The sequence below is a fragment of the Falco cherrug genome, chromosome 4 (assembly GCF_023634085.1).
Source record: "Falco cherrug isolate bFalChe1 chromosome 4, bFalChe1.pri, whole genome shotgun sequence".
In the NCBI taxonomy this organism is placed as follows: Eukaryota; Metazoa; Chordata; class Aves; order Falconiformes; family Falconidae; genus Falco; species Falco cherrug.
This window is the reverse complement of record NC_073700.1, coordinates 97,953,476-97,979,898: the sequence shown is the minus strand read 5'-3', so window position 1 is coordinate 97,979,898 and position 26,423 is coordinate 97,953,476. Positions and strand designations below refer to the sequence as shown.

Below are 26,423 nucleotides of genomic sequence, written 5' to 3'. Positions count from 1 at the left end.
GTTATTTGATGTTACAGTATTGGGAAACATACAAGTAAACTAGTGCTTAGGCATAACTTTAAAAAAAAAAAAAGTAGGAATCCCAGTGAACTTGCATCCTTTTTTAACAGGCAGAGTGAAGAATTTGTCTGTTCTAAAGACTGCCATTTCAAGATAAACATTTATACTCAAGGGTTGTTTGGTCTGGTTTGGGTTTTTTTGGGGTGGGGTGGTGGTGTTTTGTTTTACATTGCAAGGAGGGCACTGAAAGGGCGATGCATCTGAATTAATTTACCTGCTTCCCTCTCAACTCTGAGACGTGCACTTTCCCTACATTTGCCATCTCTCTCACTGCTTCACTTGTGGGAAGAACAAGAAAGGCCATGTTCAAAAGTCACCCACACTTCTCAGCAAGCAGAAAGATAATCTGACCAGAGCACCTACTTGTTTCATATTCCCAGTCCAACCTATCAGGAGTGTCACCAAACGTTTGCTTAAGACTCCACTGAAAAATGGCTAAATCAGACCAAGTGTCAGTATTGGAAGACCGATTTTCCTTCACTCTCCCTGGTACCCTGAGGTGTAGATGTGCAGTAACAGTTGCTGATGTACTGCATTTCCTGAGAATAAAGAGCGGGGTTAAGGGAGGGAAGCAAACAATCTGGCCAGAAACAAAAATAAGCTCAACTTCTCTTATATCAATACATGTCTAAATTAGAGTTTCCACATGATATCTGAGCTATCTATATTAAGCCTCTCAGGCCAGTCTTCCACTAAATTAAGCTCTTGAGTGGCTTAAAGTTCACATGATTTTTAGAGCCTAACTAGGCAGCTATTCTTTCTGCATCTCCTGTATTGAAACTTTGTCAGCTCCTTTTTTCAACTTCAGGACCAGCTCTCTGATGAAACCTTTCATGTGTGAAGTCAAACGACATCAGGAAGCACATTTCATCTCTTTTAGAGAAAAAAGATTTCAGAATGAGGTGGGATCAAAGAGAACAGCATCACAGTTGATGAGGAAATAGTTTCAGTATTTAAAAATATAGTAATAGAAATGTATTTCATTTTGAATGAAATGTATTGTGGTTTCCCTATCACTTCTAATCCTCCAGTTTTCCCAGTAATTCCTGTACAGCCCCATGATGATTTGAAGGCAAGCTGTACTGTTTTAAAAGGCCACATATTCACCTCAGTCTTTAATTTGTATTTGAAATGTGTTGCCTCAGAACAATTCTAACCAAAGTTCTAATTAAGAAGGCTAGTAAGCGTATTATAAATAAATCCAAATACTTTCAGTTTTGTTTAAAGACTGAAGTTACTCTGTTTTCTTCCTAGTCTGCAAAGACTGCAAGTCTTAGTACAGACCCACCCTTTGCATTTATCCAAGCTCCCTTCACACATTTCGAACCAGGCTGCTCACTGAACAAAACCTCCTGACTACAGAGCAGTTTCTAACAGCACCTGCCACATTTCCTCTGCCTGCAACTTTTCTTCTTAGTATCTGTGTTAATGCCACGTTTTGCGACACAGTTCACCCAAAATAAATAAAACCAATTTCCACTGCAGTCCATATTACAGCAGTACAGACATTAAGCATATGGGATACACAAGGAGGGGAAGGGGAGTGGTTTCAGGAGAAATAGAAGTCCATTGAAAGTATTTCTGATTTTAACATGTTCCCTCAAAAAGGCTTTCTCCACAAGGACTGAAAATTGCTCAACACCTGTGCAAGGCAGGAGTTCCTCTGTATGTTAGAGATAGATAAAAAAAAGTGGGGACAAACTCTGAATGACTGATGAATACCAGCACCTCACGGGAAGTACACTTAACAAAAAGAAACAAGAAGTGTGGGTGAGTGAACAGGGAGACTACAAACTTTGTAGTCCCTGTACATTTATGTTCTTTATGAGGAGGTGAAACAGAAATTTACAAGAAGAGAAACCAAGACATACGAAAATGAACAACAACAACAAAAAAAAAAATCTATCAGATTTATTTCACCCAAGGACACTACAGATTTTTAGTCTAGTTGCTATGGACAAGGGCTCCTACTAGAATTTAAGACTCTTCAGTTGCAATGCAATCCTACCTGAACAAGTGGGGACAGAGAAGGACAAGAGTAAAAAGAGCCAACAAGAAGGGTATTGTTAGCCCGATATGAACTCCATCTCTGTCCAACTGCAATTACAATCCTGTAACTTACCAAGTCATGTTACAGGTGCTAACAACTCTAAAACAAACAAAGTCTCATTTCACTCCCTTTGCTCTCCTACAATAGTCTAAACCAACTGTAGCACTGAGATTTTCGAGTGTGTTCAGGATTTTAGGCATTGCAGGGAGTGCCAGCCTAAAGCATTTCTCTAAAGTTTTAAAATGTAAAGCTTTTTATCAAGAAATGTCAACTTCCTTCAAGTCAGTCAATCACAGAGCAAGGAACAGCTATTATGGGCGTTGTTCCAAAGCTGAAAAGCCCTTTAAACTATTTTGGCTCCGAGATGAAACGGGGTTTGTTACAAAGAACATGTAAAAAAATCAACTTGATTTCTTGGTTTAACTTGATTAGAAGCAGTTGCAAATTTTTTACAAATTCAGTAAACATACTAATTCTTTTAACAGAGTTCAGACACAGATAAGTTGTGGAGTAGTAAAAATAACTAGTTAACTGTAAGGAGTTCTTCCTCATTTGATTGCAGCAATGAAGATTATTACATTAAAATTCATTAGTATGCAAACAAATTCATAGCAGCAATGTTGGGGGCAGGGATGTCTAAATAGCTTTCCCACCTTCCAGCCACCAAAACACAAGAACTCTTCAACAGTAATCTAGTATTTTAGAGTGATCAAGATTTAAAAGATTATTCTTCAAGAAAAGTTCTATGAAGAAAATAGTTCACACCATTCCAAATTCATGCAGTAATTTTTAACCGTTTTGCATTTTTCTGTTTTACACTTCCGGTGTCTAATACAGATAAGAAAATAAATAAATAAATACAGATAAGAAAAGCAAACTCAAACCACATTCAGAAAATAAGCTTAATGTAATGATGACATCCCCAGCACAAGTTATCTTGTGTTTCAAAAGAAACACTTGTGTCTAAGCTCCTTATATTGTAGGAATTTCTATTTTAACAATAGAACTAAGTCCAGGATACCAGTTAGATGGGCATCATTAGTAGCCTACTTCAGTAAACAGGCCCAAAGTTACCAAAGCATCTATCAGCATATGCAGAGATTAATACACATAGCAGATAAACACATTTCCTGCTTCTGGTGCTCCAGGATCACCAACAGAAATCAGTGACAAATGAACTGTCCTACAAATACAGGACAATATGAGTATCCCAAATAACTGCTATTTCTTCACAGTTGAAAGCCTTCAAAACTGTGCAAGTAATTCTGCTTTCACCGATTTGCCTGCTCCGAACACACCACTTGTTTAACAATAATACCATGATTTAAGATACCTGATGCCCATAACAGTTTCATCTGTAACGTTAAAAATATAGCTGCCTCAGATTGCTTCTGGTTTATTCTCAAAAAATTCTTACGGTGGCAGCATTTTAAATAACATGTCAGTTCACTAGAACTGCCTTCAGACTTTGAGGCAGGGAGAGAGAAAGCAGCCACAGCAAACAGTGGTCCTTGGCCCATTCAAGCACAGTACACTGTCGATGCCTTGCTTTTGCAGACGAAAGCATTAAGTCTTTTCCTCTGCCCCATCAGAACAAAACCTGCATCTGACAACACAACAGCAGCTCAGCATTATTAGAGAGAGACCAGGCAGTGTTATGCCATGCAATAGCTGAAAAACAGCATTCAACTAAACTGCAGAGTAAGGGAAACCAAAAAGTACTAAAGCAGCGTTTGCCACGTTCCCTTCCCTTGTCTGAGTTAATTTAAAACGTGGCTAGCAATGCCTCTGCATACACTACCTATATACCACACCCAAAGCTAAGCTCTAAGAGAGACAAACAGTGTAAGGGGATTACAGCTCAGTAGCAGCCATTGCTGTACCTGGTTTGCAATTCTTTTTGCTCTTGATCATCTGCACAGCATTCTTCCTTTCTTGAGCGTCCTTTTCCCTCCCAGAATGTCACCATTTGGCTAGCAGGCTTCTTTAAGCGTTGCTTCTATTTGCGTTTCCCCCCACATGAACAGTTCGTGATGCTGTAAGGTCATTTGAATGCAATTGTAACTTTGGCTCACAGACAAGTTTCCTCACCCTCTCTTGGCAGAGCAGTTACACAAACTACCAAACTGAGTCAAAAAGAAAGGGATGGACTACTCCTCTCTTCAGTCTGCTGCATTAAAACCCTGACCTTTTGAGCATTTTACAGTATCTACATCATTAATCATGTCCAAAATCTTTAGTTTGAGCACTGAGCACTATAGACAACTGAACACAAACACCCTCTGGACAGAACAGATGGTAGCAAATCTTTTCCTCTTAAACATCACATAGAAAGCATAAACAGGGAAGTGTATACCATAATGAAAACACTACAAAATGTTTCCAGAGTCTTCAAAAAAGCTGTAAGATTTATCTATAGAGCAAAATAAAGCAGTACTTTAAAACTGCACACATTTCAAAAGACTAAGACTTTCTGCTGAAAGTCTTGAAACTTCAAGAAAAAAATGAGAGAACAGAGCTACGAGCCCATCTGGCAATCACGTAAGCACTCCTACAAATTCAACCACACTTTACTGAAATTATCCTCCAAAGGAAAATCAGTCATGAACTTTGCCCTCCTCAAAATGGCATTTTTTATATAGTGCATAAGCCATCACCTCAACAAACTTCTGAGTTATAAGAATTTGGGAATAATTTATCATTCCTCAAGAAAACTACTGAGCCATCCTCCAAGACAGGTCACAACAGTTCTTCTCAAACAGCCTCCTGCCCCCTCACATGCAGGCCAAGTTTGCAATTGCAGCCACCTCTTCTCACAGCAGCACTTCTCTTTGTGGACTGATCCAACCCTTAGGGTCAAAACACAGGATGCATAAACCTTGTCTTCCAAGGGTAAGTCCGCACCAGTGACAAACCCTTGAATGTTTTTAGATATGAAATGTAATTCCCTCCCTGCAAACCTCTTCAAAACCAGATGCTCCTTCAGACAAAATAAAAGATAATGCAATTTTAAGCATTTCTTATCTGATCTTGTTTATTAGAAGTTACCTTCCTACACGTCTATCTAGATTTTCTAAAAAGTTCAGGCCTACACCTACATCAACGGTTATTTACAGTGCTTCCTAGTGCAACAAGCTTTTGGATGCTGACAACCCAACTCTAATCAAAAGAAGATTCCCCATTTTGGATTGCCTTCTTACTATATGAATACTTCAGACTCACACATGTTTTCAGATTGATTTGCATTCAAACATCTTATTATTCTTCAGTTCCAAGACTGAGCACAATTGTATGCCTGAATAACGTCCAGCCTTTAAGATACACCGCCATTTACTTTATCAGTGGAGCTGCAGATATTCCTAGTGCCTTTTCACACCACCGTCTTCCTGCTTCACAACAGTCCTGAGCCATGCAGTTCCAATATATTCAAGTGCAAGAACCGCTATGAGTATCAGGCTGTGATTACAGAAGACTGAAATTCACCATATGGTGAACAGTGGATTTGATGAGGTGATTTACATTTGCAAATGTAATTCTATTCTCATGTGTACTTCTATACCTCCATCTTAAACCTTAACATAAACATCTGCAAAAGGAGAAATTAAATTTGAATGAGAGTGATAGTGAAGTAACAAAATTTAACCAATGAAATATTTCACATAGAACTTTCAACTGAGAAAAACATTGTACCTTTTGTACTTCAAAGACAACATCTTCCCATCCCCAAGTTATTTACCCAGTTAGTTCCACTGTTAAGGAGGTAATTTTTTCCAGTACCACAGAACTTTAAAAGGCAGAGATAGAAAAATATTTTAAAAAAAAAAAAGTTTCCTTTTCCTCCCCAGGTGTGCATAAAAGAAAAAAAGAAGGAAAGTAGTACAGCAGCAGACCTTCAGCAGTCAGGTAAAGACAATCCAGAAATAACATTTGCAGCAGCATGCAAATACAGCACTTCACTGGCCAGGGAAAGGAATAAAATACTCTTAAAAGCTGAAATGGCAGAGAAAAATATTTCTTTTCACCAACATGCAGAGCTAAGAGAAAGATTTCCTGTTCATACCCTTTGTGTACAACTTGGGATTTCCACAGATGTTTCCCTGAAATCACAGCAGATCAAGTATTTTGTGAAAATCCAATCTTTGTTTTCATTCATGCATTTCACTCATTTTTCAGTTACGCAATTTACATTTTCTAAGAACTAAGAATTTTTCAACCAACAGGAGTCTCTGTAACAGTCATCCTCCATCTGTCTTGTCCACATATCTTCAGCAGCAGGAAGATTTGCTGACACTATAATCAAGAACAAACTGACAGTAAGTTTATTTATCCTTTGCCAGGCTATGTCTGTTAAATATCCAGCGAGATTAATTAGGATTTAACTCTACAGCTGACTGGCTACTAAACCTTGTATAGATTTGCTTGGGTTTATTATTTGGCAAAGTTTATCCTGAAACATAAGTTGTTGCTTTGTATGCAATCATGTATGTGAATTGCCAGATCAGTACACGCAGACCTTCAAGGCATTCTACTCCATTTCAATTGAAAGAATTGATTTGTTGTTAAATAAAGGAATTACCAACTAGTCATCTGACTTTCCCAGGGGAAAGCAGTTTCCATCAAGACAACCTGTTGAGCAGTACCTGGGTAAACTGTTACTGAATGATCATCCCCTTGCCTTTTTTTTAATTTATTTTCAATTTACAAATACAGAAGGCATGTATAAAACCCAAAGCACATTTTCCTTAAGATACCTGCAGTACATGCAGCGAGATTAAATTCTCACAGAGGTGCAATCAGCTCTGCTCCTGAAGACTGGGAAGACAAAAAGATAACTAAAAGGAGAACAGCAAATGACAGATTTGGACACCTAGGCATTACCACAGATCTAGCAAAATACAAAAACAGGACTTTTTTAAGCAATAAGCAGTTATTTCATGCTATTTACACACTGGTTTTTATGAAGAGTCACCTTGCTGATTCGGTAAGATCTCCAAATCCTCAAGGCATTAACTAGATGTCTCCTGCCTACCCATAAAACCTTATGCCACCACAGCTGGAACAATCCTGTGCTGCATGACCTACACCATCCACCTGCTCACACTGCATATTCTCAAGACTCGCATCATGGTGGTACAGCAGCGGTATCTGCAGTAACTTGACAGTCCATTTGCTATGGGAAAAAAAAACCCCAACCAACCAACAAAACCGACCCCCATAATAAGCCTACATGCAAAACACAACATTTCTCAATTTCCTTCACCTACAACATATTTCAACTCAACATTTTTAAACTGTTTTATTTGGTAAGTTTGCAATGTAAATTTTACTACCATCTTAGCCTGGTGGTAAGGAAAAGACCACAGTCTCTAAAAGCTGCCTAAAGAGAGGCTGGAGGAAGGGAGCAGCCTCTCTGTGCTAATAACTAGCATTGCCTTACTAATGCAAGGTAACAAAAGTTTGTCATTTGTAGTAACTGCTATTAGGCACAGTGGGTGTACAGATGCAAACTGAAGTCATGGGCCAAAAAAGTTTACAGAGAAAACTGTGGATCATTTTTCCAGTTAAGTATGTCTCCTACACCACCCTTTCACACCCACACAATCAAATATGCGTTCAATCCAAAATCCTTTCCCTGCAGCTTCTGTGAAAACACTGTAAGTAGGCAGGATAAAGTATTATTCAGAACTAGAACATTTGGAATGTGTCTCAGCTTTTCAGATACTCCGACACAGTCAGTAAACAGCAGATTATTCTCTGAGCAAATGGGCTGAGTAGTAGACTGTCTTAATATTGAAAGTATAAACTAAGTTATATGGTTATTGTAAGAAATCTATAAACTAGAATACAAGCAAAGTTTAGTATTAATTCAGAAAGATTTAAGATCTTGCAAAAATAGGACCGTGCGTTGTAATAACAGGAACTGTTTCCACTTTCCTCCTTGTCTAGCGCACATTTGTGGTCTAGTATTAAAAAAAGTTTAAAGTAATTCAACCTCAGAAATAAGAATAAAACAAATGCAGCTTGTTCCCCCAAAGAGTCCTCTTCTGCCTGGCAATCCTACACCACAAAAACCAGACACCAAAACAACCACCATTACCACCCTCCAGAGACAAACACCGAAAAAACACTCAGGCCTTTGACCACTTCACATAATATAACAGAAAAAACCCTGGGGGCAGAAGTAGAAAGCAGCAGATTACAAAACATCACTCCCCGCCTCAGTTTTGTATGGTATTCCTATGGCAGTATCCATCACACCTCCATCAAGTTACCCAAGAAGTCATGCAGCTGAATTCACCTGTTCCAGACATCAGCAGGGACAGTTTTACTGAGGATTAAACCAAACCAAAGAGACTCTGGAGTCTCCTCCCCACCTCTGTCCTCTTTGCCCACATACAGTGCACTCACTACACAAGACACTAGTAGCTGCAGGTGTGTCTCCACATGATGCCCCAAGTATACAAATGGTTTCCAGTTTCAATCAGCCACTGTGGATCCACCTTCATATTTAAGATGGAAAGAACAAGTTCTTCCTTATTCCAGAGTGTGCAAGTTTTCAATTCACACTTTGGTTTTACAAGTACACCAGAGCAGTACATTTAAAAGGAAACCTCACCACTCCGTGCGAATGTCAAAGGACAGATGTAGACGACAATCAATCCATGATGCCTACTCAGTGTATCTGAACGAAAATGGCTCTTAAAGAAAAGAAGAAAGAAGGAAACTAATGATTATTTATTGGAGAAATCAACATCTGTTTGGTAGACTTAAGATAGGTGCCTGTGCCAGGGACCTGCAGGGACTGGCTGAGTATCAGAGATCGGAGCCAGGGACAGCCAGCCTGTGGTAACGGGCAGCAGCTGCAGGAGGCTGCCACAGACAGTCGGTCCATCTGCCTCTACCCATGCAGGAGCCTGCTGTTCCAGATGGCAAACAGGTACTAAGGACTGTATGGCTTTTTTCTGAAATCAGTTTAAAGAAAGACAGCACAAACTCAATAGATTGTCAGCTGGTTTCAAATAAGAATTGGCTTGGTGTCATCCTGATTATGCTAAAAGCCCCCCAAACAGCATCAGGACAGTGCCAGTAGAAAAGCAGACAGCACACACATGCTATCCCTCCCTCAGGACCAAATTCCCTCTGCCTTCAATCTGTTATTAAATACCACTTGTAACTATTAAAACCAAAACATTTCAGAATAGACATCAGATTAAAAGTAAAGATAAGCATTCAATATTTATGCTTTCACCCATAATTCCACAAAAAAAATAAAGTGTACTTTTGTGGGCAGGTAACTTACATGAGCACTCAGTTGTATTTTAATCACTGAAGACAATTCCAACAAGCTCCTGGTATGCCACTAGGCAGCATAACCCTTTGTTTAGCTTGCATCTGCCAATCCAAAACACTAAACTGATCTCTTAATTTCTCAAATGTCACCACCTAACCATCAGGACTGTAAGACTGAGTTTAAGTAGCAGCCAAGTCAACCAAGGCTCCAATTCTGCCCTCAGTTTCAGACAAGAAACTCTAGTCTGCACTACTCTGGATACATAAAAGTAACAGTACAACACAGCAGAGTATGAAAGCTGCAAACTAAAAGACAATTTAAAATTAATGTTTTGGCTAACTGCTTAAACTTTTTGGTTGGTTGGAACTGGTAAACACTAAGTCCCAACAGAGAAAAGTGTCCCTATCAGTAAGGCAAGCTGCGCTAAATTACTTATACTCCAACAAACCCATCTAACCATGCACACCCACAGAACATCTAACCTCTCCATTTGACAGCCCAGCATTGCATTCAGATACGGCACCATTTAATTATGCATCGGATTGCTAGAAAAGAATAGGACAGTTAACTTACTGCTGTTTAATGAGCACGCTCTTGTTAGTTATGAATACATTCACTGTACTCATTAAATCAGGAGGCACTGGAGTTCTGAATACATCATTAAAAGGATCCAGGAATGCTGCTGCTTTGTTCAGCATGACTACATGCTCTGCTTGACAGTTGGAAAATGAGCAAGAAACGTAAGCCCCTTCCTGTTTGGCCAGCAGATTTCATTTTAAACTAAGAAGAGGGAGATAGTGCAGGGGATCTGCTTCTTCAGAGCTTCACTCACTTAGAACACATGTAAGTTTGTCTTTTTACTGCTGGCTTGAAGCAGTAACATGCTCAGTACTGTAGAACAGCAACAAAAAAATGTCTCAAGCTTGGGGGAAGAGGGGATATTACAAAAAAAAAAAATCATAGGCCATCCTCCATACATTCAAGGAGCAGGAGTGTGCATTATTCTACCAACCTGTCAATTAGCAAAATGAACCTTCATAAAAAAAATAAAAAATCATACATACCCATAATATGGCAGTTCCCACAGTATTTACAACGTATTGATTAAGGAAGGCTGAAGAGAGAGTGAAATCTGTTAGTAGGCTCCCATACATTCACACAGGGGAGATTAAGAACACACGTTCACTTAGAGGGCGAGAAATTAATCTGTCAAGGGTTGATCCATTTACCCGCAAAGATACACACCCACATCAGAATCTGTAGGTCTAAAGCACTCTAGTTACAGAAAAATTACAATGTAACTGGCAACTGTTCAGCTTGAACCTATTGCATGGAAGTGTTTTCTGCCAAAAGAGGTGTGTGAACCAGCATCACTGATGGCATCACTGGAACTGCAGAGAATCCTGGAAGTTCAGATTTAACAAGCGCAATTGCTTCCTCTAGCACATCCTCAGGAGGGGAAAATGTATTCCTGAAACATGTTTATAACACACTGGACAAGTTGCGAAAGTTCAGAATTAGAGGGGGGCAGGAGCTGGCTGGGGCTTAACACTCTCAGCACAAGACTCAACCACTTTAATCCAAGCAATTATTTTCCAGTTAGAAAGTTGTTGATACTGCAAGAAACTATATAAATACTGGATTCTAGTCAAACAAGGACTGCCACTTATGAAGGCAAGCATAATACCATAAGCACGTTTACCACTGTCTCCTCCCATCACGCAGACATGACTGTTCATCTCTTACCTGGGAAAAACATTCTAACCAGTCATGTTAGCTAGCACATTAGGACTTTGCTTGCTCCAAGCCTTCAGAACAAGCCCCTGGAGCTCATCAAGATCCTGATTTTCTCAGTTTTGCCAACAAAATAATCTTCAGGAAAAAATCCTTCTGATTAAGCAGTCAGGCTTAATGCAACATGCCAATGACTAATCCTCTTAAATTTTCTCTAGGTCCCGCACTGTAATCTCAGTAACACAGGAGACACTGTTCTTTTCATAGGACGAATGTGGCTGTGTGGACTGTCATGATCTTATTCAAATAGCAATTGATACCTCACTGCTATCAACCTGAGTAATCAGCATCCAGGCTTCAGTGCACAGTCCAGCTTGCTTTGGGTGTAATCATACAGCAGTACTCTCAAATGACTAGGTATAAGCCATAAAACAGCACTCACCTACATGAGCCACCAAAGACTTCTGGCGTCCCACTGCTCTCTGCACTGCAGTAAATGGAGGCACTTAGTTCTTTTACATCATATTTGGAACAGCCTGAAGAACTATCTGGGTCTCCAGTGTTTTAGAACACCACCATTACCAGAAAGTAGAAAGGTTAACAGTTTGGAGATGGGGAGATCAAAAGAGAGAATCCCATTCAGACTAGATCTAGATACTTAATCTCTTGCCAGAAATAGGCACCTACAAGTGGCTCCTAATGCTTGACTAAAATCTCAGTTCACTGACTTCAAAAGAAAAAAAAAATCCCTTTAGGCCATCAGTATTGGGGTTTTGTATTCAGATAAAACAATGCAGAGAATGAACACTCAGTTGTTTTGATGAATTGTATGGTCTGTACCTGTAACATCCAGAATGAGAAAGTGAATGGGAAAAGCGTGACAGCCCCAAGAAGAATTGCATGTTAGGTTATTTATTTTGGGTACTGTTCTCTTTAATCAATACTAAAAAGATCTGTATAAAGGAGCTGTCTGATTAGAGTTAGGAAGCTGAGAGATGGACATACAAAAATAAAAACTTATCAAGCATTGCATTTTCTTTCCTTTGTGCTTAACACAGGGCAAACTCATGCAGCATCTCAGCTGGTTTAGCTCAAAGAACACTACACACTTCAATGACAGGAAGGAAAAGATGATGCACACGGAACTGTTTAAACATTAATTTTTCTGCTTAGCAACAATGTGCTTATATGGTTTAAAAAAAAAAACATAGCACAAGAAAGAGAGACATACTTGTTACCTATTATAAATACTTCACATTCTTCAGCTCCTCATGTACCTTTGGTCTACCCTTTAGTCACTTGCACCCTGCCGGTATACACCTCCCTTTTGCATTTTGTACAACTCAAAACACATCAGAAGTCCATAGAATACTTAGCAGCTTTATATTTTGATTAAAAATATATTTTTTGATTAAAAAAAGGAGCAGATTTATATTTTGAGGATATTTACACCGGTTAACTAACTTCCATAAGGGACTCAAATTACATATTCAAAACAGGATGCACATACTCTTATCCCACTGTGACAAAAAGAAAGAAAACCCATGCTTTTCTCCATGTTACATGCTGTATCACCATAATATAATAAGCAGTTCTGTTCACAGATTTTGAGAACGATGTGATTAATGCCTCTTTGCTCTGTATTGCATCTCATCTTTCACCTCATCACAGACATTCAAAATCTTTGCAGGAGCAGCTTTACAGTATATACATACACAAAAAGTAATACGAGGGCCCTGTCTAAATAGCAGTGTCAAAGAAAATAGAAAACAAATACATGCATGGCAGAACACTGGCACCTACGGGCTTGAGTCCTGGCTAACTCCTTAAGTCCTACTTTCCAAGGAAAGCAATTGTATGTATTCTCAGATGATCACTTCTTTCATTCTTCTGTCTCAACTACTTCAAACTGGTTTTTGATATTTGCAAGTTAACATAAAGTATCTTGTCCAGTCCATGGGAAGAGAAAAAAAAAAAAAAAAACAAACACACATTCCTTGCATGGAAAAACAATTTGTCAGATGTTTCTTTTTCCATGTACTCCACTGCACCGTATGTGGGGGCTGGAAGAGAGCCTAAGAACATCTGCCACCGACTTTAAAACCCCCAATAATAGCACAGCTGGTGTCCCCAGTCTAATGATTTCAGCACAGACTCATGTGACCACTCCTGACTCTGTCCCCCAGCCCTGGCAAAGTGCAGAAACACTCAAAGGTTGGACTCGTTCATTCATTTTTAACTCGATTTGCATTTCACTAAAGAACCAACACAGAAAGTTGAAATGCTTGCATTTTGAGCAGTTCAACAGTGACTGTTTCCATAGGATATCCCCGTGCTTCTTCCATTAAATCCCAGTTTAGCAGAGCACTCCCTGGTCCATAAAACGAAGCTACTCAAGAAACTAAGCGCATGTCTCAGTGATCAAGGGTTAGAAACACAAAGTGCTTTAACTGCACTTAACTGTATTACAGAGGTGTTGGATGTGTGCATACCTCACTAAACCCATGGACTATCTTCCATTCTTGTGCATTTAGTTTACTTACAAATAAATGTTTCTACCCACTTTCTTTTAGACATGTTCAAAAGCTGGTTTACAGAGAAGAAAACCTTTATTTCAAAGAGGGAAAAAAAGGCGGCAGAAGAGCAAGGAACTCAGGAAATTGAACTATGATTTAGCTCAGGCACAGTCAGCACTTGGGCATTAACAGGTATTTATCACAGAGATGATTTAGAGAAACATCTGTGATTTCCCATGCCCAAAGGGAACATAACAAAACAGTATGACAGGCTCTGTGAAGGTGGGAACAAAGAAAGTAATGTTGGGGGGGGGGGGGGGGGGGGCGGGGGGGGAGGTGCCTGAGACTCCCATTACACTTCAGCCTACCCTCTTTACTCTTTAATCTACACAAAAGCTTCAAGCAGTCAACAGGCATGAGTTCAGTTTATGATTTAACATAATGTGTGCGGGTGCACCCATGAAAGGCTAGACCTGACCCAGTAACTGGCTGTCTCTAGCACAGACAGGAGAGACAAGCATTCCACAGCCAAGTTTAGTCACTGGCAAAGCACGAAGGGGTGGCTACTTTAGCAAATTACTGTATCCACAGTAACAACAGACTGAATACTGAGCTCCAAATACCAGGGACAGCCCATTTAACCGGTCTACTATAAAAAAACAGTATGACCCTAACGTCCTAATCGAAGAATGTTTCATTCATATTTCCCATGAGGGAGAAAGGGGAAAAAAACCCAAAAGCAGATAAAGGCAACACTTTGTAAATTCCCAAGCTGTCCAACAATGTCGGCCCACTTTAAAGTAAGAGCCATTTAGCAGATTATCTTTCCTAATTTGCACCACATCACTGAATAGCAAAGGGAAACAGAAGAGAAAATACAGAGTAAGTTACTTTCTAGTTTTATATAAAACCACTGAAGTCTGAGAAAGGTTAATACACAAGATCAGCCCATTTACAGTAATCAATTTGGCTGTGACAATTATATGCCTTACTCCTCTGCTAGATCAAGATACATTTTAGGTAGCATTTTTTCCTCGAGTCTCACACAGGCTATTAAACTACACACATGCTCTTTATTTCTGACTTCACTATGAAAAAAGTATGTTTTAAGAAACTAGGCAAACTGACCCACCTTCTCAACCAAATTCTAAACATCAGCAAGAACTAGATCTAAGGAGGAAACCTGCAGCAGAAAAGCATCTATAGGAAATAAAAAAAAGATACAGCCTCAAACACCATCAGTATGATCATGAATTCTTAATACCAAAAACTGTACAACACAACTGCCTATAGAAGGCTGTATATATGTGGTCATGCGATAGATTTCTGACTGCAAATAAGGCAAATCCACTTCATTCCCACCTTAAACTGCAACTAGGGAGCTAAGTATGCAATGGCAGCAACAGCTGTATCACAAGTGTTGACTGTAGCAAAGATCTGGGCTGGCACCAATACTGAATTACACTGCTTTTTAAAAATAAATTTGACATCAGACACATTAAAGAAGTCTTCTGTTGCTGTGCTGTTGCTTGTGTAACAGATACAGTAACTCCAAATAGGACACACGATGCCCTTCAACTTGGCAGGAAAGACTGCTGTTCACAAAACAAGCATAACCTCTCAGAGGCACAATTTGCAGAACAAAGTTCTCCTGCATAAACCAGCTCAAACTGCAGGCTTGCAGTGGGCACATAACGACTGTTGTCTCCAGATTCTGTTTCCTCACTTGCTACAAACCCAAACTCCTTTCCCTCTTCTCTCTGGTGCCACATGCTGTAGCTCCAAGTCTCGTGTGACAGAAAGCAGGTAGAGACAAGGAGTTCTTCTAAGTGGATTAGTACTTCCACACTTCAACAAGACAGCGAGAGATTCTAGCCATCTACGCTGCAGCCATCCTGCACTGCAGCTGCGCTATTTCACTCAATACAACAATATCTGCATACAATTTACAAGTTCTCAGCCTTACCCTACTTGCGAGATCAAGCTATTGGATCGGGAAAAGGCCAGGAATCTTAACCTCCATGCTTTCTAGCCCATCTGCATGCTATCCTCTCATGCATGCTTCCTCTCAGCAATTTGTAATTTATCCAGAAAACAGTTTTCCCTTCCTGAGTATTTCAACATGTGCCTTATTAAGCAGCTGTCCTGATAGAACTTGTATTTTGCTATTCAGGAAACTACAGGCTGGGGTATAAGACAAATGAGTACATCAGACAACAGACAGCCACAATGCAAACATTGTATAACTGCAAAGTACAGTCATTGATAGACACAGTTACCACAACCTGTAATAAATAATTCCTGCTTGGCCAATTCCCATATGTCTGGAAATAAGTCTCTGACAGCACTGCTGCCAACAGTCCGGAGAAGATTGGGGGTGGATGGGGGAGCTGTTTTAACATTATAAACTAAACACATCTCAGACATACGGAGCTACCGAGCAGCCTAGAAGCCTTCCAAACTACAATTAAGTTCAATTAATGAGACAGTCCCCTACCTTAAACGGCCTTAATACTCATTCACCAGCTGAGCACTTTATATAAAGAGGTGATAGGCTCCAGTGAAAGTCACTTGGCTAAACTTAGCTCAAAGAGTAACAAACCCTAGAAGCACACACCGTGCAACAATCAGCTATTTCACTATGGCTGAATCTTGTGCCAGTTGATATCCCCGTCTTGAATAAATCTTAAAGCAAGAGTTAACAGAAGTGGATAGCAATCTTGTATTATTGCAACTTTGTGCTTATTTTTGAGTTGGGCATGCTCTGTAGATAAGAGGCAAAACTTGGAGCAAATACCCAGGGCAGCATCGCTACACTCAGTTGCATTTACCAGCACTGATCTGAAACAGGTTAACAGACTAGCTTTGCCCTCCTGTTTACACCATCTCCCAAGAAAACTCACAGGTTTGCTAACCCACCTGTCAAGGTGCAAACGGGAACTGGTTCAACAATAGTGTGTTTCCAAGAAATACACTTGCTGCTTTTGTGTCTTCTCATTTAAGCTGCACACATGCTTTACCACAAAGTATCATACCCCAGGGCACAATGAAAAAGTAGAAGCATCGGTGCTTAAGTATTACAAGAGCCATTTGCAAGTGCAGAACACAGAACTGTTTCATGCTCTCATTTCTTTTGTGGTCATTTAGAAGTATGCAATACAAAAGCTTCACACAGAGTAAACTAAACATACACTGGGCAGAGCTCAAGCCAGCACAGATCTCTTAACCTGAAGGTCATATTGTCAGTACCACAAATGTGGAAGCAGCTGCTGACATTTTGACATGGTCCATATATTGCAGCACTCAAGATCCAAGAGACTGTAATTCAGAAATGCATTTGAGGTGTCAAGACTTCCACACTCTTTCTACCTCCACAGCTGAGGTACTATATGTACTAACTATATCCAGTCAGGTGCACTACTGTATCCAACAGTATTCAAATGGGGTTTGGGGTTTTTTTAATTATTATTGTTATTAAAAAGCAGAGACGACCAGAGGTCTATATATAGGCTCCCAAGACAAAATACTAGTCATTTTGAACCAAACATCTTGTCTTATAATGGATCCTTCCAAATTTTACTCCCCTCCTCCAAAACACACTCACCCACCATATCACTGTATTTCTTTCTCCACCTTTTTCCCTTCAGGCATGCTAAGGATGATCTTCACACAAAAAGCAACGAGTAACCACCTGTTTAACCACTGTGATTCATGTCTGGTTTTGCTGTTCTGGAGTGTAAATGGTAAACTATGTTGAATCTCGACTCACTTCATTGGCTCCTGCAATTATTTCCCAAAAGAACAAAGATAACCCTCAAGACCAAAAAAATCCCAACCAAACCACCCCTTTTAGTCAGTAATCCACCTTATGATTTGGACTTCACTCAAGGAATCATTCCTGACTTACAGGACCATATTCTGCTTCTCATAACTGATAAAAATTTACACCTGTAAATACCAGTTTCCAACTCCTATTAACTTCCTATTGTTCAAGAGATTGGTTAGTCCACTTGTTCAGAAATGCCTTTTTTTTTTTTTTTTTTTAGATCAGTTTTAACAGACACTTTAGGTTGTTGAGGCATGAAATACAGCTAGGCAGCATAACTTCTTTTGGCTACCACAGCCATCTCTGGGATTTATAATAAGATCTGGCATACTGCATAAGTTACCCTAGAGAACAAATGTTTTGTGAAAAAATATTTCAAAGTTTATAAAATAAAATAATTATTTCAATTTTGGGTGGTCTGTTTATTATTTGTTCGGATTTTTTTAAGAGTTAAATCTTAAATAAGGCTTCACTTGCATTTTATCAGTTCCATTTAGCCTTGTTTGTTAATATCTGTTTTTTACATGCCTCCGTGCAATGAGTTGCTGCAAAGAACTTTACAAAGGATTAACTGACTCCCTGTAAAGAAAAGATTGACATTTCTCTCTTGGAGCTCTTAAGTGAGGAGATAACGGAGAATCTATAATACTTGACACACAAAACAAAGCCAGAGAAACAGTATGGTTAAAAAAAAAAGGGAAAACACAAAACGGGAAGAAACAGTAAAGATTAGCCAGTGTCGTTTCAGAACATCCGATACCTTAATATTCTGAGATCCCAAGAGTTCAAAATCCTTTCACCTCTCCAGTGGTAACTGACAATACCATTGAACAATGCAGTGTCCAAAACCGTCCCTCCCAAAGTCTATTCTTTAGCTCGAAGTACATTCAATTCCAAGTTGCCACACAGCCGTACTGTAAGGTTTCTATCACAAAACAACAGTTTTCAGTTAACGATCAGGAACCACCAATTCCCAGTCAGAACAGAAATTAACTACCTGTTGTAGGATTCAGATCAGAGCCAGAACAGGCTGAAGCCCTGTAACTGCATGCCTTCCCAACTTCTGGAGATCTAAGTTAAGTATTTTATAACTGTTCAGTCTAGGAGTTCGCTAAACAAAACAAACAAAAAAAAATCTTTTACTCCCACATTACAATAACGGCTCGCTTACTTTTTCCAGAGAAAGGTCTGAGGAATGAAGAACACAGCAAACATCTGCTGTAACAAGTCATGTTACAAGCTGATCGCTTTCCTGATTATGCAGCCCCTCCTATTTCCTCTTACTCACTTCTGCTACAGTATCATATCATGGCTTTATCTTCCAGTTATTCCCACTGGTCATAGGATCAAAACAATAGGCTTGCTGCTAGGTGCATTTAGGAATTTCCTCTCAGCCTTTTTGACAAGGTAATTAGTGTTAATTTACCATCTCAGATAACAGAAATAGGACAGGGTAGTCAATCTTCACCATGCATTTCTGCTAATGAAGATTACTGAAATTATGTTTGCTGCTTTCTTCTATTAAAAAAACACAAAGCACCAAAACCAAAACTCCCACACAACTAGCAAATGATACAATTCCGATAACATTAATTTTAATTTTTAACGCGAGTCATATAACTTAATGCACACATGTTAAATATAAGGTGTGGTGTTATTCACCTAGAGCAAACTAAACACTAATTGGCCTTGCCTGCACACTCCTGACTTGCCTTTGTACCATCTCCAGCATTCATCTAACTCCCTAAAAACAGAAACTGGCAAAAACCTAAAACCAAAGAAATAAAACCGATTTTTCAAAACATGTTTTTCCAGTTTGCCTCCCTGGCTTATTTCCCCATAGGGTAATAGTGAGAAAGATCTGCAGACAAAGCAGTACAATACATAGCTGGTGATGAGGCAGGACTAATTCCCACCAGAGATGGCAAACTGTGACACCAGGCCAATCTGGCTGCAAAAGCACAACCTTCAGGCACACTCTTTCCCAGTCACCTCTAGCTAACATTAGCGTAGGCTGTCCTGGAAGCACACCCTCATCCTACCACACACCTACCCTGAAGCCATATATTCCCATCACTCCTTTTCCCCTCAGACACACTGGTGATTGTACCACTCCAATGTGATCAGGAACCTGGTTGAAAGGCTAAGCCAAGGGGATGGGGGAGGCAGGCAGGAGAGGGCACACAGAGGGTGGTGTCAAGTACTTTTCAGCTAGATCACCTCTCTGAACTGGGCCACTGCATGCCCACACAAGGAGCAGTGCATGAGGGAGGGGAGAGGACAGGGAAGGAAGATTGCCCTCTTCTGCAGCTTCAGTTGTTTGTCAGGAAAATACTTTGGTTTGATTTGGTTTTTTTAAAGAGTCATGCCACTAAACCAGGGCACTCTGTTGGCTTCACCTGTTACCTCCTTTTTAGGCTTCCATCTTCAGCTTCCATCTGCAGCTTTGAGGATTTTCAAATACTGGTGTTGCAATGTTATCTTCCAAGCTTCATTGCCATGAGAACAGCAATTCCTGGTAGGACTTAGATCACCAATATTTCCATCAACTACTGCATGTGCTTACCCATGGCACCACAGGTCTGAGGGAAACCACTAGGTGAGCACCCAGAGCCAGAATTTACAGAAGCTACACAAGCATTAATCCAGGGTTTAACAGCAATGGCCTCTTCTGGAGATTACAGAGGTGGTTTCAATTTACCCAGACCAATTCAACAGTCACATGAAACTGAAGCTGAGAAACTGACTGGCAACTGAAGAGCTCAGAAACATTTTAGTTCTTGTTGAATTCGGACCTGCTGGCAGAGCAGGTGTGCTAGATGTACAAATCCAAGAAATAATCCATTTAGTCAGTTGGTAGAAAGGTTAGGTTTAATCCCAAAATTTAAGAAAGTTAATTATGATTAACAGTAAGGACCATTTAAAAGTACAGTTTTGCTCACCTGAATTGAAACTTGTCTAAATCTTGTCTAAATACCAGCTGACAATCATGTGAGAATTTTTTTTAAGGATACACCAGTTTTACGCCAGAAATATGTGAAATTGATAAATTCTTACTATAAATACTCACATAGTTCAAAACAGTGCATTCATACTACTTCTGGATCAAAAAATCCCACATTTACAGCCACATTTCATAGATTCACGGAATGGTCTGGGCTGGAAAGGACCTTTAAAGATCAACTCGTCCAAACCCTGGTCATGGGCAGGGACATCTTTCATTAGATCAGGCTGCTCAAAGGCCTGTCCAGCCTGATTTTGAACGTTTCCAATGATGGGCCATCCAAAACTTTACTGTGCATATTATTTAAGGTCATATCATTAAGATACATTTCCTGCCATCGAGTATCATCAACAACAATTTGGGAACAGGAATAAGATACAAAATATCCCTTAACGAATGAAATAAGATCATCATAAAATCCTGATTGCTGAATTTAAGAAATCCACTCTCTGCTTTTAGGAGATACATTCATCACTCATACCCAAAGTGCAGTGGCATCCATCTGTCTGCTTCATCAGGTCTGAGAAGCTTTTCATTAGAGTTCGGTATCTACCATAAATTGTTAATTCTGTGTTTATTCCCTTGGAACTATACATGCTTATGATCTTTACCTTTACATACAAACATTCCTAACTTTAATACATTACTCATTCCACAACAGCAGTTATCCAAACTTCATTTTTTTAAAAGAAAGACAGCAATACCCCCATGAAAAAAACAAGAAAAGAAATGTCTGGATAGGAATCAAGTCACAGATCTCACTCCTCTCCAGTATAACAGTAGAGGGGGACATCTATAACAAAACTTTCCACTTTTCTTCCTCTATGTCAACATACAGCAGGTATCCTCCAGAAGCTAGTAAATAGTACAAAATGGGTGCAGTGTTTACTCTTGGAGGGAGGAGGTTGGTAAGTCAGGCTCCAGAAGCTCTGAGACTCTGACTTACCTAGAACAGTCATCAGTGAGCAAAGTGAGATGGCACTGTGTTTTGGACTTGCTGTGCTCCCAGTTTGTGAAATCTCAGACTCCCATTATGAACACTGACCTTTTTTGTGACACCCCATGGTTAGCTTAATAGTCCCTCGGTTTTACTGAAGGCAAAAAGAACATAGAAATTGCATCAAAATCACTACTACAACAGTAGCCCCACCATATCCTGAACAACCCATCTGCCAGACGTGTATTTAAAACTTTTCTAAAATGCAAGCAAATTACTTGAGCAAGTCACACACTCTTCAGAGAAAGGAGAGTCTTCTGGCCCACCTGTAGTTTTTCTTTTGTAAGAGGATTAGTAATGTACATTATCAACTCTAGTACTGTAAATAAAAAAGGGGAAGTGTAGCACTTGCATCTACTGAGGAGGCTGTCTGTTTCAGATACTCTATGTCAGGTCCTGAACAGCTAATACCACAGAGGGTGCCAATACCCTGATCCTAACAGACTGCCAGGCTTCTTAACAGAGATTCACAAGAACTGGAATTAATTCTAGTACTGGCACCAACTCCTGAATTACTTCAGTCAAATGTTTTGATCTCACTGACCCCCTCCATCCTTTGCAAAATAAGATAAGACCGATTTCCGTGACCCATGAATGCTTAAACAAACTCAGTTCATTAGAAGTTTACACTGAATGTTTTGTAGCTTTTGCAATGTAAAAGAGAAGATATTTAAGAAAGTCACGTTTGCCTAAGGTACAACAGTTCCTAAATGAAGTCTCATTTAGTAGATAAAAGCAGTACAAGTGAGTGTCATGGAGAAATCAATGTTCTCTACAGAAAAAACATAGCATAACATCCATCCAATAGCATGACAGCAGAGACTGCTTTGGACTTTGGGACAAGACTGTATTCTGCCAGGTAAGTGCGGTATCTAATCCATCTCAGTCTTCTCATTCTAATGGCTTTGGATGCCTTGCAAAACAAGATTTTTGAGAAAACCATTATGAAGTAAAATTCTAGGGAACAAATACAAGAATAATCAAAGGTTATAAACATTTCAAACAAACAGAAGAAGCACTTCCAGGTCACATTACTTTATACAGGAAATTTGTGGCACTCAGGTCGGTCAGCCACAAATCACTGGATCAAACTGTAACATGCTTATCTATAACCTGACAAGATTACATAAGCCTCAGGAAATACAGCCATAAAAGACTCATCTTGCCATGACCTTCACACATGCAGGTTTGCAGAACTCATTCATTACAGGGCCCAAGCCTCTAGGAAGGTAATGTTTTTGGTAAACACTGATCCCCACCCCCTCCATAACTTCCTGGAAGCGATCATTACTGTAGTATTAGCACAGCAAAACAGAAATCTACCACTTCTTTCTGAAGGCACTGCAATTTGTGACTACAGGAGAAGATCTACAATAAGAAACCATATTACCAGAAAGATTTATTTCCTCCTTACCACTTTACACCAAAGGTGCACACGTCCCCAGAAATACAGCCACTATGACCAGTCCACAGAGAAAGAAATCCCATTCAACACAGGTTTAAAGGACAGTCTCAGGACTTTGACATTGCTCCAATGTCTTCCAGTTCTGCTCATTTTACAGGTACCACTGGGGCAAATCCATGCACTAGGTTTGTATAGATTTGAACTGCAAGGTTTCTGCTTACTACAGGGAAGTGGATGGTGCCCCCTTGCAAAGTATGCAAATGTGCAGTATCTGATGGTGAAACCAGGCTTTCTGGGACAGGCCATGTTGTCAGTAATACAGGTTCCACTTATGCAAACATTAAAGAGGACAGCAAGTGCAAAAGTCTCTATCTCCACAAGCAGCAGACATCGATGTAAATATTAAAAAATACCTCTCTCTCCAAATAAAACTGCACTTCAGTATTCTCTAGACACCAAATTATGGCTCCTGTCAGACCATAATTCATGCAGAGTCCTTACCTGCATGAAATTAAAGTCCAATATGACATTACCAGCACCTGCCTCTAAAAATGAGAATTTATGTGAACATACAATACAGAAATGTACTGATTGGTTACAATCTACAGTAATCAACTCACCTCCTCAAAGAGGTGCACATAACTATTTCAACGTCTCCACAGTTTTTAATCATCCATTCTAGGCTATTTTTCTACTGTATGAACATTTTCCTAACCTTTAGTTTCTATTAAAAGATGTGACAAGTCAACTCAGCATTATTTTAAACTGCATTGAAAATTAACGATAAGCAGTTTTTCCATGTTTTGTTTGAAGCACTGTAACTGTTACACAGCAGAGCATGGCAGGAGGGTGGTCTTACATTTTTCCTTCAACAGCTGTTCAGACAGGTGGAAAGAGAGGTGATCCTTCCCGTCTGCTCAGTACTGGTGAGGCCACACTTGGGGTACTGTGTGCAGTTCTGGGCTCTCCAGTGTAAGAGAGACATAAACATATTAGAGAGAGTAATGTGAAGGGCCATTAACACAAAGAAAGGAGACTAGAGCATCCCTCTGTAAGGAGAGGCTGAGAGAGCTGGGATTGTTCAGCCTGGAGAACAGAAAGCTCAGACAAATCTCATCAACGTGTATAAATACCTGAAGTGAGGGCACATAGACAATAGAGCCAGGCTTTTTTCAGTGGTGCTCAGTGACAGGACCAGAGGCCATGGGTACCAACTGAAACACAGGAAGTTCCCTCTGAAAATCAGGAAACAATTTTTCACTGTGAGGGTGACTGAGCACTGGCACAGGTTGCCCAGAGAGGTTGTGGAGTCTCCATCTTTGGAGATACTCAGAAGATGTCTGGACACAGTCCTCAGCAATCAGTTGTAGCTGCCCTGCTGGAGCAGTGGAGTTGGATCAGATGACTTCCAGGAATCCCTTCCAACCTCAGCCATGCTGTGATCCACCAAACACAACGTGGTACACTTTCCACAGAGCTCCTACCTTCACACACAACCATTAAGTCAACTTTGCCCTTTTACAATACATTGCCTGCAGAATCCCAGAAATTCAAACTCTTAATCGCTTTGTATTTCTCTTCATTGCATTTTCTATACCAGTCATTTTTCATTCTGGTGTTCACTTTCCTTAAACGGTCTGCAAAAAGAAACTAAAGAAATAACATTTATATGTTTTACTACACATTAAGACGTAAAAGTATTTGCAAACTGCCTGCAGAGTTACAAGAGATTCACAAAGTAAAAGCAGTAGAGGAAAAGAGTGATTGTCTTAATAAAATCTCTTGTTTCTACTTTCCAAACACTTCAGAACACATTGTAAGAAATGTTTAGGAAAAAAAATAAAAAAAAAAAAAACAAACCAGAAACCATGAGCCATTTTCACATGGCTGTTTCACTAGACAAGCAACATTTAATTAGAAATACCTGGATAATTTTTGCCCAGAGTGATTAAACACATACAGAAGTTTTAACTTGGATGAAAACACTTCAGGATGGAGCCATAAGCTCACAGCTTTGCTAATGAAACTAGATCACCCAGTTCTTTCTGGTCTTATGGTCTATGAAGAAAAACATTTATCTGCTGATGCTATAAAACCCAAGGCAAAAAGCTCTGCTGATTTTGTATGAGTTTTAAAAAGGGAAAGCCTGTCCAAAGAAGTCTGCTAAGAACAAATAACTGAAGAAGGCAGAAGGAAAACAAGGTTGTGGTTTTTTCCTAAGATTAGTTCATATTACTTTATAAATCTAAAATCATGCTATTTTATACATTAAGTTTTGAGGACTGCATTATTCACAATAAAGACTATAATTTGTGGGCATCTTGCTCAGGAAAGAACACTCAGAAATGCAGACCAAACTGAGAGCTAGTAAAATGAAAATATTCAAATTTATTCTTAAGTATATTTGCATTCTATATGATAATGGATAATATCTGTATAGCCCGAGAACATCAACTGCTCAGTATTTCTCTCTTCTGTTCATACAGGTGATGAGAGTCAAAAATATTCCATAAGCACATAGATATGTAGCAGGTTATTGTCAGGCTTGGCATTAGCATCTCATCTACCAAGACACAACTGGTGTTGGTTATATCAAAGCTTAGAGTGCAGCAGTTTCAAAATCAGCTTATACTCACTGAAGACTTTCCCTCCTGACACCTAAGCCTCAGCCACTTACTCCTATTGCTTCCTTTGCCTCACTGCTAACAGCCTGCTCAGCAGCTCAGAGGTCAGACAATCTGATTGAAAATTAACCTTGAAAACAGTTCTGGGCTACATCACAGAGTTGATTCCCAGCAACATAATACAGAAGGGGGCAGAAGAAGGAATCCACAGCCAGGAGAAAATTTGCTCTGCTGAGGAGCAACATGGTCTTATGTCAAAACAACCTAATAATGAAACTCTGCGAGAGCTTTTAAACCAAGCTCTTCTCACGTTTCCTTCCTCCTTTGTATTACTGACTGCTACTGTGTTTTCAACTTCTGCTACAAATGCAAGCAAAAACAACAGGGCTCTAATATATATTAATCCATCACAATACTTGAAAAACAAAATGCATGCACACAATGATATATGTTGCTTGAAAAGTAGCATCATCATTTGGGTTTACAGCACCTAATGGACTGCAAGGTTAGACAATCCTGTCCAGAGAAGCTGTAAATGCAAAGAATCGACTGCAGTACAGTCACTAACCGATTTAACTAAAGCAAATCTGCCAACATAATTGAATCTAAGAATTATCTCTGAGCTAATCTGTTTGTGCTATCAATAAGCCTCTTAGCTGGACAACTAAAAGCAGGATGACTATATAGCATGACTTTTTGCACTGCAATCAATAGGCTCCAATAAAGAGAGACATACTGATGAATCAAAGTTCAAATAAAGGACAGTTTTAAGCAAATAATATTAGCAGTGAAAACCTGAAATTTATTTAGGAGCCATCATGTTATTCGTTACAAAGTAAAATGGGAGTGCTTGTGAACTCACACAACTACCTCAGTCAAACCACTGAGTAAGCAGGAAGGCTCTGAATCAGACACC

At 39.6% G+C, this 26,423-nt stretch overlaps 1 protein-coding gene across 5 annotated transcripts in view; it reads right to left on the bottom strand.

The window, feature by feature from the left end:
- The window catches only part of TRAK1 (trafficking kinesin protein 1), a 140,725-nt gene that overhangs the window by 109,921 nt on the left and 4,381 nt on the right, over positions 1 to 26,423 (bottom strand). The window contains exon 1 of one of the 5 annotated variants that reach the window (XM_055707014.1): positions 11,578 to 11,600. The exons of 3 other annotated variants lie outside the window; for them this stretch is intronic. Coding sequence is in view for 1 of the 2 variants with exons in the window: in XM_055707009.1 (XP_055562984.1) it covers positions 3,994 to 4,079 (86 nt within the window). In the remaining variant the exon portion in view is untranslated. Of the gene's footprint in view, positions 1 to 3,993; positions 4,101 to 11,577; positions 11,601 to 26,423 lie in introns of those variants that run through there. One more of the 5 variants, XM_055707009.1, reaches the window with a different exon arrangement.